Below are 12,867 nucleotides of genomic sequence, written 5' to 3'. Positions count from 1 at the left end.
AAAAGCAATATTTACCTACATATATCTTTACAAAACACTTTATGTGTGTGTGTATGTGTGTGTGTGTGTGTGAGAGCGTGTATTTATTACTTTGTGGGGATCAAATGTCCCCATAAGGATAGTAAAACCCGACATTTTCGACCTTGTGATGACATTTTGTCGGTCCCCATATGGAAAACAGCTTATAAATTATACTAAATTATGTTTTTTGAAAATGTAAAATTGCTGAAAGTTTTCTGTGAGGGTTAGGTTTAGGGATAGGGTTAGGTTTAGGGGATATAATATAAAGTTTGTACAGTATAAAAACCATTATGTCTATGGAAAGTCCCCATAAAACATGGAAACACAACATGTGTGTGTGTGTGTGTGTGTGTGTGTGTGTGTGTGTGTGTGTGTGTGTGTGTGTGTGTGTGTGTGTATGTGTGTGTGTGTGTGTGTGTGTGTGTGAACAGGGTGTGCAAAACCTACTACCTCACCCAGTAACATTTTTAAATTCAGTTGTTACATATTATATCCCAACAATTATGTATTGTTGTCCAGATTGTCATTGTAATATGATACAGTATTATTATTATTATCACTTTGAGGATTTGTTGTATTAAATAGTAATATAGTTCTGTCTTATTTACTTTCACCTGGATTTTCTATTCTAATGCTGCAGTGCATCATGTTGCAAAAGGCTGTATTTTAGGCTAAGCATCGTAGGCAACATTCGTTACAGTATTGTAATATTAAACATACAAGCCCCTCAGCACACTAGAGCATTAAAAAAAAAACTTGCCGTTTATCAAGCGCTGAAATTTAGCTTGGTGCAGAATAATCTGAAATAATGTTAAAAATGTACAGCTCATCTCTTTGCAGCGTTACATCTTTGTGACACATGCGCTAAAAACAGTCTAGACGCAGCGCAACGAATGAAACAGAACGCAGGTGTCTCGACATGCGTTTTTGAAATCTAGAGTTATTTTTAACTTGACATAGTGTCTAAAAATGTTCCAGTCCTGCGTTGTTTACATAGAAAAACAGAGTAGAACCACGGAAAACACGTTCAGTGTGAACGGCCCCTCATCCGTTTGCGCGTATCTGTGTGAGTGAGCTCGTGTGGGCGAAACAAGTGCCTGTATATATATAGGCCTATATATATATTTTCTGACCCGAATCCGGCGGCTTCGTGAACCGCTCTGAGACCGCAGACAACAGCGTATTCGTGTGTGTACCCAGAACAACATGTCACCCCTCAAGCGTTTTTTTGCAGAGCTTTCCAGCTCGGGCTGGGGGCCCCCCGACTTCCGAGGCCCCACGCAATTAAGTGGTGGTTAAAACCGCTGCTGGGTGCGCTGGCCCTGCAGTACTGATTCAGACTGGTAGGCTACATGTAGCCCCTACTTCTGCCTATTCAGATTTGTATTGCCTTGTAAAGAGCGTTGCCCCAGACCCCCGTGTATAATGGCTAAATGATGCCATTATGCTATTGTGCAAATGCATTGATTTAAGACAGCTGCCATCGTTTCTTAATACAACTTTCTGAGTTGAGTAAGATAGAACAATTAAAATCATCATTTGTAGATTAATGACAACATCCTTTAGGGCTATATTTAGTATGAAAATAATAATAGGCCTACTGATCATATTTGGAACGTTTGCATCATCATTGAAGACAAATAATAATGCTGCTCTATACAATGCCATTCTACGGCATTGTGTGCTTCCTAATTTGCATCAACAGTTCAGGGAGAGCCTTTTTTTAATTCCAGCATGACAATGTCCCATGCACAAAGGGAGGTCCATAAAGAAATGACTTACTGTGTCTGGTGTGGAAGAAATTGACTGGTTTGCACAAAGGCCAGACCTGTACCCCACTGAACTTCTTTGTGGTGACTATGAAGGGGGAGACCGGGGATGGTTGTAACAAGGGTCAGTTGTAACAATTCCAATCTGTCCAATCAGGAACTAGTTACAAATCACCTGATTCACTTCGCACATGCTCAGTTTAGTTCTTATTCCACATGTGATAAAGTAGAGCCCTCTGGCAGACACAGCACAAGTTAGAGTGGAAAAAACAATTTTGAGGTAAGAAAGTTACTTTTTTTACTTTTTTTGTTTTTGTTATGGGAATTTCTGCTTTGTAGTTAAACTCATCAAACTTGTATTATGTTTATTGTGTGTCTGTGTAGATATTTTCCATGCAAGTTGTTAGTGCTAATGTTTTGCCTGTTAGCTGTAAGGTGAGCTAGTTCATGGCTACATGACTCTGGGTTAGTTGTAACTACAAGACTCTGGGTTAGTTGTAACAACAATGAAACGTTACAACCTACCCCAAGAAATACATTTTCAATTTATATATGTTTTATTTTAATTTCAGTATGCCTAGGTCTTGGAAGAGAAAGACAGACAGACAGAGGGGTGTCTCTCACAATTTTGAGGAGCGCATCAGATGAGGCAAAGGGAAAGTCTATAAGATCTGTGGCAAAGTTGTATGGCATTTGCCATGTAACCTTGTACAGGTTCTGTAAAAAGAGGAGGATGTTAGAAGAGAAGGGATCAGGTGAACTTCCGAGAGTAGGCTACCACAGTGGAAAGAGGGTCTTCACTGAGGAACAAGAAAAACAACTTACTGAGTATTTGTTGTGGGCAGCTGATGCATTTTATGGACTGTGTCCACGTGAGGTAAGTAGAATAAAGAGTAGAAATAGGGATAAAATAGGAGTTAGGAGAAAATCATCAATTTAGAATGATGCCAGTGTAAAATATAGAGATGGATAGATGGGGGAAATATTGAAAATACTGAAATTTGTATGTGATTAAAATTACAGGTGAGAGAACTTGCGTATCAGCTTGCTGTGAAATATAAGTGCAAATATCCAAAGACATGGGATGAATCTTTAAAGGCTGGAGCAGACTGGTTTTCAGCTTACATGAAAAGAAACCCAACTTTGTCCATTAGGAGCCTTGAGGCCACAAGCCTTGCACGGGCATCCAGTTTTAACAAACACAATGTGGCGATGTTTTTCGGAAAACTTGATGACCCACACACACACACACACACACACACACACACACACACTTAATTTAAATGTTATTATGGCCAATACTATAGACTGACAGTACGTGCTTACACAAATAGTATGTTCAAGTGTTCAAGTTCAATTTATTATAGTCAAGTACTATGGCAGAATAACCACACACACACACACACACACACACACACACACACACACACACAATGTGTTGAATAAAAACCTTTCAAAATATTTTTTTGTAAAAATCCTTATTTCATTATGTTACATATCACCCCGGTGGATATCATAATGTTACATCTCACCCCAGGGTATGTTTCAACTAACCCAGACTATGGGGTGAATTGTAACATTTCACTCCTCGTGTTTGAAACTAAACCATGCATTTTCTGTTTGTGTTGCAAAGATAATAGCTATGTCATTTAATAGCAGACACTTGTAACTAGTTTGGATCACATTTTGAACACACTGACTTCAAAGTACCACAAGATATAGACAGAAAGGTCAAAATTGTTACAACCATCCCCGGTCTCCCCAATGTCAGCTGTGAGCCAGGCCCGAATGCCCAACATATGTGACTGACCTCACTAATGCTCTTGGATCTGAATGGGAGCAAATCCATGAAGCAATGGTACTACAATATAGTGAAAAGGCTTTCTAAAAGAGTGGCATTGATGCCTGTGCTTTTGAAATTAAATGTTCATCAAGCACATGTGGTGTCTACAAACATCTGGCCACATAGTGTATAAATTAAAACATTTTGTAGGTGGGCCTACACCAAAAGCAAATTGTACAATGGTAATATGGTTTCCAAATTATAGTGTATTATTTATGCTATAGTGCTGACATCTACTGGTAACAGTAAGGATGTGAGCACAAGCAGGGCTCAGAAATCAGCTTGGCAGTATGAAAGACTGATGAGTTACCAGCAGGCTGGCTTTAAACTGGCTAAAAGACTACATACTAGAAAACTAAGAATATGATGAATGACTAGAATGCAAATAAGATAGATCTACATGACATGTCAAGAGAAACTGCAAATGGCCGGAACAAAGTGAAAGTTCAAGACAACATAAATAGGTTAGCATCCCTACAGACAGATTGTTGACACAGGTGACGGTGCGTTTCTGCCTTAATAGAGCTGGTTAAATGTTGCAAACTAAAAAAAAATTTAATCACTTAATGTACATTCATATCACTTTTATGAGTCTCTAATTACTCTGTCTTTAATTAAAAAATCATCACAGCTTCTTTCTTCTAACTTCCGATATCCAACACTTCCGATATTCCGATATATTTTTTCCTCTTTTGGAAAGTCATGGAAACGTAATAGTGGATTTTGTTGTTGGAGCAAATGGGAACGTGAAAATTATAGTCCCAGGCACCACTACGCTTACCCACCATATATAGCAACACAATTTGTGCCAAAGCTTGCTTACTTTTGGCCCATCTTCTTTGGTTCTAGCAGTGGAATTGTAATGCTTTTGTGCGAAATCCCGGTCAACCAAACAGTGACTTGACTCTGGTCAGCCAAAATCCACTGATTATTTGTTAATTTAAAAAATATATATTTTAATTTATTGCTTGCTTTTGTTATATTGTTTTCTGCAGCTTTTCCTTTACATATTTTCACACTTATATAAAGATTTTCAGGGTTTTTTTTTCTTCATTTGTGCTGGCAAATGTATTAAATCTGTGTCTGTTTTCATTAATCTGAATACAACTATTTGTTCTACATGTTTGCTTCAGCTTTTTTTGCCATTTATTTGATAAAATATGAAAAATATTAAATTATATATTGGGCTTGGTTATGTTAAGACTGTTATGTGGCGCACATCGTAGGATTATGGTATAACCAATTAGGACTGTTTTATGGGAATTCAGGGTAAGATGTGGGTAATTTCTGGTGCTGTGAATTATTTGGTTGATTTCTTTGGTTGTGTGGAATGTTTTTTGTTGTTGTTGGCTGAAATCTGCACATTCTGGTGTAGTTGTGGTCCACAAAATGCTGCTTTCTGGGGATACGGGGGACACAAGAAAGTTGTGGTTGAGTTTTACCAGCTTTCTGTCGTGGGTCCGGTTTAAAATCTGGGACAATCTTGGACCGTAATTCCACGAGGTATGGGGGGGACCAAACTCACTCCTGAAATGTTGCCATATTGGGCACAAATATATTTTGCTATAGGGCTATTACCCGGAAATGTGAAGGGTCCATATTATTGATTGATATTCTCATTAATCATTGTCATTAATATTCTAAGAGGACATGTGAAATGTTACTAACCCAACCAAATCTCCCCTATCAAAAACCAAGCCCTCGACCAACCACTCAGTGGCAGTAATGTAAAATAAACAGCAAAACTCTTTTAACATGGTGTTCAAAAGTAACTATAACCTTCAGTAATACTCATCAATAAGTTGTGTAAATGTACCTACAAATATGTGGTTTATTATTTTTTAATGGATTCATTATTCCGTTTTTCAAACTGTCTATTGGAAAGCAGACGTAACCTTCAATTATTTATGAGCATTAATGTTTAAAATGTCATTTTTCTGCTTGTCAGATCTGATCAATAACTACATGGTTAATAAAGAAGGCAAAAAGAAAAGAAAAATATTGATCTGCTTTTATTTTGTGTTTATATTAAATTACAATAAGGAATTGTTTAAATTGTTTTTATTGTGAGTGCCTTACAATGATTAATTTAAGCTACAGTTATTATCTTTAATAAAACCTTATAAAAAGTTGTTGTCCAATAACTGAAAAAAATATATAAAAACAATTGTGTGTTGTTATTGGCATTTTATTAGATTATATTCATTTTAAACTATAATTTAATATTTGTTCACTAATAAATTATACATTTTATATCACAAAAGTATAACATAATACATTCATCTATACACATTTTGTTGAACTACTTTGACTATTGAATCACTCTCATGCAGCTTATTATTCTCTCATTTAATCAACCTGAAGAAGAACAAGCAGTTAACTTATGTATTTTTTTTACAGTCTTTGCTTCCCTTCAGTCGAGTTTAATTAAAATATGTTTAAAAGCTGGGAAGAGATGAGCCATGACATACGGAGAATCTGTGTACCATTAGAACACCATCTGGCAAACACTTCACACCACACAGACAAAAACAGATGTTTCTGAGATCCTTCACTCCAGTTGGTTCCTTGTCATTTGGCCACATGACAAGGGATCAAGGAAACACGCTCATAAGAGCCTCAATTCCACCCCAGACACAAAGTGATAAAACTCCAAAAACTAAAAGAGACACCTTCCCACCTGTCTCAACTCTGAACAACATATCACAGATTTGTTTCCTGAGAAAGATACCTTTCTTCATTAGAACCATTCTGCAATTCTGAAACATTGTCAAACCACTCAGGAAAAAGAGTTAAATAGTTTCAAATAATGTTAACATCATTCAGACTGCACTGTCATTAAATAAATTGTCACTATCCCTAAATATTATCATAAAATATAGTGGAATAATGTTACTCTCTTAATAATTGCAGTAGTAATACTTTTTTTTTTTAAATACACAATTTTCATAAGCAAAGCAGAAGTACCCTTATATTTACAAAAATACTTACAACAATAAATAGAAATAATAAATAACAGTGCCAATACTTTTGTAATCAGTGTCATACCAGTTTATACTGGTATAAACACAAACAGTACAAATATCAATAATAGGACAATAAATAATGTAGAGTCAAACAGGGGAAAAAAGGTCTGTTTAAAAAAAAAAAAAAAAAGAAAGAAAGAAAAGCACTTTGTGAGGAGTTGATGGTCTTGTTTGTTGAACAAGATGCATCTGATCACTCATACATCTAATTCAGAATCTCCACAAAATATCTGCCAGACAAAGTCCTCTATGTTCACATTACATTTTTAACTGCAACTTTATAAATGTATAAATTCAGAGGTTAAGTTCAGATTCAAGTATAATGGCCAAACATTTATAGTAAACCTCTAACTGACACACACTGGAATGGGACCTACATCAACAACAACTCCTTTTCCTTGTGAAGCACCTGCATCTTCCACCTCGCTACATTCTCTCTCCTTTTTCAATGACCTCTTGCGCTGATCTTCTACATACAAACTTGAGTTGGTCGGCACACAGAATTCACGGAAACACCGCTTGAAGTTTTCATCCAGGAAGGCATAGAGGGCAGGGTTTAAACTACTGTTAGCATAGCCCAGAGCAATACAGAAGTGCATGGCTGTCACTGTGGCTTGGCTGCCTCCAAGATCAACCTTTCCCAAGGCCTGGAATAGAGCCAAGACCTGCACTGGCATCCAGCAGAGAACAAAGGCAGCTACCACTGACAGTACCATATAGGTGATTCTCCTCAGGTTCCGGTCTTTCTCCCTTGAGCCTGACAGTAGACGTACACTGCGTAGGCGTCGCACCATCAGCCCATAGCAGCCACTTATGATTGCCACAGGAATCAAGAACGAGAAGAGGAACACACAAGTTGCGAATACAGGCTCCCAATGTCCTGTTGGGTCAGGCAGGACCACTATGCACTCAACACCTGCAGAGAAGTTAAGTGAGTCAGGGAATTAATTGAAAAAAGTTGATTTAAAGTTGTACCATGTTTTACTAAGAATCATGAGTTGACTGATGAAATGGAGAGCAACATCTTTTTGGAAGATGGATAAAACTGTTTTTAACCCTTTTTATGGTTGAAAGGTAATTTTGTCCATTAAAACATTTTTACATTTAAAGAAATGAATAGTAGGGTACAATGTACTAAAGCAAGACAAAAGAGATAAAATTATTATTTGTCATTTTCAGTTTTGGTCAAGGTTTTTAAATCAAAATAATGGTCCAATAAGTGAAAGGTTTGTATTTTGGATAAAAAGTCCCTTTGTGGTCATTAATATTATGCCTCTAATGCTGTAGATTGATCTTAACTTGTATTGAACCTTGAATATTCCCTTAAGGGGTGACTTTAGCCTCATTGTTCTCTACCTCTGAAAAAATATGCATTTTTCAAATGTTTTCACATGAAATGAAGACTTCGGTCATATTCAGCCACAGTCAAAGCTATCTTATTTTATATTCTAAGGGTTGTTTGCACTCAAAGTGTCTGCCATATTAAAATCACATGACCAGTTGAATATGACTCACTTTATCTGAATAAACCCTGATCACTGCAGACAAATATGCCTAAAGAATTGGCATTTCTACAGTAGAATCAGTAGCCAAAATCTTGTGTGATGTTGCATCAACACCAACAGGTGACCATATGAAAACCAAGAACAAGGCAGTGTTAGTCAGCAAAACATAAACAAAAAGGGACTTAGTGAATTTTTAAGTTGAATATTATCAATTTAGGCATATCTGCCTAAGTAAAAGATGTCTAAAAAAAAGCACATGCAGACATCAAAGATGAATTGACATCATCACAAATGATGAAATGAATAACATGGATCTTGTATGCTTCAGAATGGTGGCCTGAGGCAGTAGAATAGTTACAAGAGGACATGACTACCGTTAGCTTCCTCCTCCACCTGACCCATGATCATGACAGGCAGTCCTACGGCTGATGCCAACACCCACACAGCCACGTTGATCAGCTTGGCCCGGAGTGGGGTGCGAACTGTCAGGGAGCGCACAGGGTGGCAGACTGCTATGTAGCGGTCAACGCTCATTATGGTCAAGGTGAAGATACTGGTGAACATGTTGTAGTAGTCAATGGCCACTACAGTCTTACAAAGAGCCAGACCAAAGGGCCAGAGACCAAGGAGGACATCCGTGCATTGGAAGGGAAGAGTGGCCAGCACTAGAGCATCAGCCAGGGCCAGGTTAAAGATGTAAATGTTGGTGGCCGTTTTCATCTTTGTGTACCTGCAGCAGGTACAAATATCACTCAGCAAAAAAAGGTAAATCATCATTAAACAAAATGTTTTAGAAAAAGGTGGAAAAACTATGTTAATAATGAATATAATGCAAAGAAAGTACATTGTACTTACATGCATGAAGGCAAATCCGAACATAAACTTTATCAAAATTGTTTTACAGCCAAGTTAATGTCATAATATTCTAGAAAATACAATTAAATTATTCTGTGAACACCAAAAATTACAGTAACACTTTAAAATAAGGTTCCATTTCTCAACAAGTTAACATGAACAATGAAAAATACTTTTACAGCATTTATGAATCTTTGTTAATGTTAATTTCAACATATACTAATACATATAATAGTATAAAATACAATTTTAAAATCAAAAGTTGTATAGGTTAACATTAGTTAATGCACTATGAACAAACATGAACTAACAATGAACAATTCTGTTTTTATTAACTAACATTAACAAAGATTAATAAATGCTGTAAAAATATATTGTTACAGTAATTATTTGTTCATAATACCAAATGCATTTCATCTTTATCTAATGTAATAAATGGTACCTTATTGTAAAGTGTTACCAAAAGGACCAAAAATGCCAGATGCATGAACTGTTCACACCTTCACATATTTACAGGAAATGGAATAGTCACAACTAAAGGAAAATATATTGCAATTGTGCAAAATCTATTGAACTCTGTCACACAGTACTGTCTTATTGATCATCTGCCACTTTTTAGAATGTCTTGCCAGATGACAAGACCTATTGACAAAATAGAAGCGCTAGCAAGGGCGTCGTTCAAAAAGCAAATTACAATTATTCCAGCTGGATCTTTAGTATTACAAGCCTTGTAATCATGAATATTTAATCTGAATTTAATCACTCATTCTTATCATCAAAATCAAATAAGCAGTTTATACAGTACGTGGTTTAATCAAAGCATAAATTGGATCTTTCTGGATATGAAAACTGAGAAGACTATGGCAGTGATGTGCTGACACCTCGTTAAAAATTCTTACTGCCCTCAAAAGGTAGTTTGACAGTTTTCAGTCCAAAATCACATGGTATGGTCTTAGAAGGTAAAGAAATATCTGCAAGTGGTGCCTAGGTAACCAGCCTAGCAACAGGTTTTAAAATAGCCCCATAGGACTTTAAATCACCACGTCTGTGAGTAATGAACATACATACACGGTTAATGCATAAACACACGCATTATAAAACACAGCATTAAGACAAAAAAAGCACATTTACTTTTCCCTGTATTCCACAGGCATTTTACGAGAACCATAAACTAGGTTTGAGGATGTTTTCCTTTGAAAAAGACCCCGATGTGATGCAGCAATTCTATTTTCTGATTCCTAATTATGAGGCAGTAATCCCATATATTAGATCAGCATAGAATTCCTTCATAATTATACCTTCAACGAAACATGGGCATGAGGGCGAGACAAAATAATTACATTGTTGTGCCTGTCATGCCAAGGCAAACGAGCAAGCAAAGAGCTGCTAAGAGGACATTAGTCTCACTTTCACCATATCTAATTGAATCTGCTAAATCTACATGCAATTTGAATGTAAAAAATAATTGCATATTCTGCTAATGTGAATTTTATGCATTCTGTTATTGTGTTCAGTAAAGTTTTCTTTGCTCCTGTCTACAGCTTGGTTATGCCAGGGAGGGTTGGAAAAGTACCAAATGTTGATTTAGCAATATAATGAACATGCAGGCTTGCGATTTTGAGACTGGCAGACACAATCTACAATGATGATTGTATATGGTGAGAGCTAGTAAAGAAAAATGAAGTTACTTTAAGCAAACATTTAATCATGTACAGTTTCATCTGCCGTGCAAGAACATGTTGAGTGCTTTAATAAAAAGAATAAAGAATCATTAGAATAAAGGTGCATTAAAACTGATCTGTGAAAAAAGCACATTGATTTCCAGTCTTCATCTTACAGCAAATACCTACACAAATTAATACAAATATACTCAGTTCCTTCCTCTGGGAAGTGAACTATGCATAAAACATTTAGGTTTCAAAATTCCAATCACCTACAGTGAAACATCAACCTTTTCCAAAAGTAATTAAACAATTTTTTTGTTTGTGTGTTTGTTTGTATGACCTTGTATATAATCCTACTCAGTTTGCATGTTTCTCCTTACATAGCACTCTGAAGCCCTCCCTTCAGCACACACAAATGCTGATATGATGATCCAGAGCAGTTATTCTCACCTGATAATTACATACATGACCAGGCAGTTCCCCACGAGCCCTACCACGCACACTATCAAGTAGACTACAACAACGGTTATCTTCACGTTCGTAGGTAAAGGTCCAGCTTCATAATCGAGAACACTTAAATTCCTCTGCAAAAGCGTGTCGTTGAACATTTGTTGGACGAGAATGTCTCTGTCGCCGACCAACTCGTCAAACAGCTCCATCGTTTAACAACTGTTGAAGAAGAAAACAAACTGGAAACACTTAGAATGGCTTTAAAGATAACTGATCATCTGAGGTGAGGAAGCTGGACATTTTGGCGCCAACGCCCTTCAAAAATATTGCGATATCTGAGAGTATATTTTGTAGCATTGCAAAGTAGTAGGCTAGTCTATACTATTTACTTACCTCACGAAAGTGAAGAGGAAGCTCTACGTTACGCTGTCGCACGAAATTGCAGAGAGATGGGCTTGTATAAACCACCTCAAATCAAGAAAAAAAGGATTCTTACCAATTAAGATTTAATTTTCAGCTCGGCGAATCTTCTGAAAATGTCTCCGCAGAGTGCGTCGTTCACTTCATTCGAGCACATCAGATACTGTAATCATACAGTGCGCGTGCGCATAAGTGTTTGCGCGCGCGTTTGTGAGTGAGAGTGCAACTGTTGATCGCATTATGTTCTTTGTGAGGAACGCAATAAAGAAAGAAAAGAAGATTTCACCAATTTCATTCCCAAGTGTGTATGCGCTTCCACCTTTTAACGCACGCTAATGTTTTCTTGTTGGGTTATTTATAGATTTTTACATATATCTGTAATTACTTCTTGTTGACTCATAGTTCTATAAGCGCTACATACAAATCAATGAGGTTAAAGCGCTTGAATTTTGTGCTCTGAATTTGGAACATAGGAACAGGCATAGCCAAGGTTGGGCCAGGCCCACCCAAAATAGAAACAGGCCCACACATAATATTAGAGATTAGTTTTAAATTTCAAATATAAAATAGTTAAAAATGCATACATTCTGCTTTCTGAAAGTTTGAAAAAACGTTTTGAATGTGCCGCCTTTCTGTTGCCAAGGAAAAAATCAGGGGGGAAATTTGGTCACATGACAGCAAGATAAATTATGTTGAAAATAAGACAGTGCACTGAAGATGTTAGGGCAAGATTGAACATGAATTGCACGACTGCAGCTGACTTTATGATAGAAAGAGGGAGAAAGAGATGGTTTCATGTGAACTCATACGAAAGGTGGATGTAATATAATGACAGAAGCTATTTACAATAAGTGCAAATAAAGATAGATGCTAGTGCAACTTGTTATTTTGAGTCCCACAGACACCTTTTTCCAAACTTTAACCCTAACCACCCCTGAAGAAAATTAGCCATGGTTCTACTACACTAATCATAGTTAAACCATGCTATTTTAGTTAGTCATAGTAACCACAAAATTAGCCATGGTTACTACAGTCATGACTATAGTAAAAACATGATTAAAGGGATAGTTCATCCAAAATGTTTACTATAAGGGTGTGTTCACACTTGGCAGGTTTGGTTAGATTAAAACGAACTCTGGTGCGATTGCTCTGTTAGTGCTGTTCAATTGACTGTCACATGAACCTTTGTGCGCACCAAACAAACGGTCCGAGACCGCCTGAAAAGTGGGTCTTGGTCCACTTCCAAACCATCTCTGGTGTGGTTCGATTGATATATGAACACAATATCGACCAAAGACGTCTAAACGGACCAAA

At 36.8% G+C, this 12,867-nt stretch overlaps 1 protein-coding gene across 1 annotated transcript; it reads right to left on the bottom strand.

The window, feature by feature from the left end:
• Positions 1-6,965: 6,965 nt before the first annotated feature.
• Positions 6,966-11,165, bottom strand: LOC127628893 (delta-type opioid receptor). The gene is made up of 3 exons (XM_052105848.1): positions 11,134-11,165; positions 8,536-8,894; positions 6,966-7,575 (listed from the first exon to the last, which is right to left on the bottom strand). Exons 1-3 carry the CDS (start codon positions 11,148-11,150, stop codon positions 7,007-7,009), a joined length of 945 nt encoding a protein of 314 aa, XP_051961808.1. The 5' UTR covers positions 11,151-11,165; the 3' UTR covers positions 6,966-7,006.
• Positions 11,166-12,867: the final 1,702 nt, after the last annotated feature.

This window comes from Xyrauchen texanus, chromosome 35 (assembly GCF_025860055.1).
Source record: "Xyrauchen texanus isolate HMW12.3.18 chromosome 35, RBS_HiC_50CHRs, whole genome shotgun sequence".
Classification (NCBI taxonomy): domain Eukaryota; kingdom Metazoa; phylum Chordata; class Actinopteri; order Cypriniformes; family Catostomidae; genus Xyrauchen; species Xyrauchen texanus.
The sequence above is the reverse complement of the archived record's forward strand: the minus strand, read 5'-3'. Positions and strand labels throughout refer to the sequence as shown.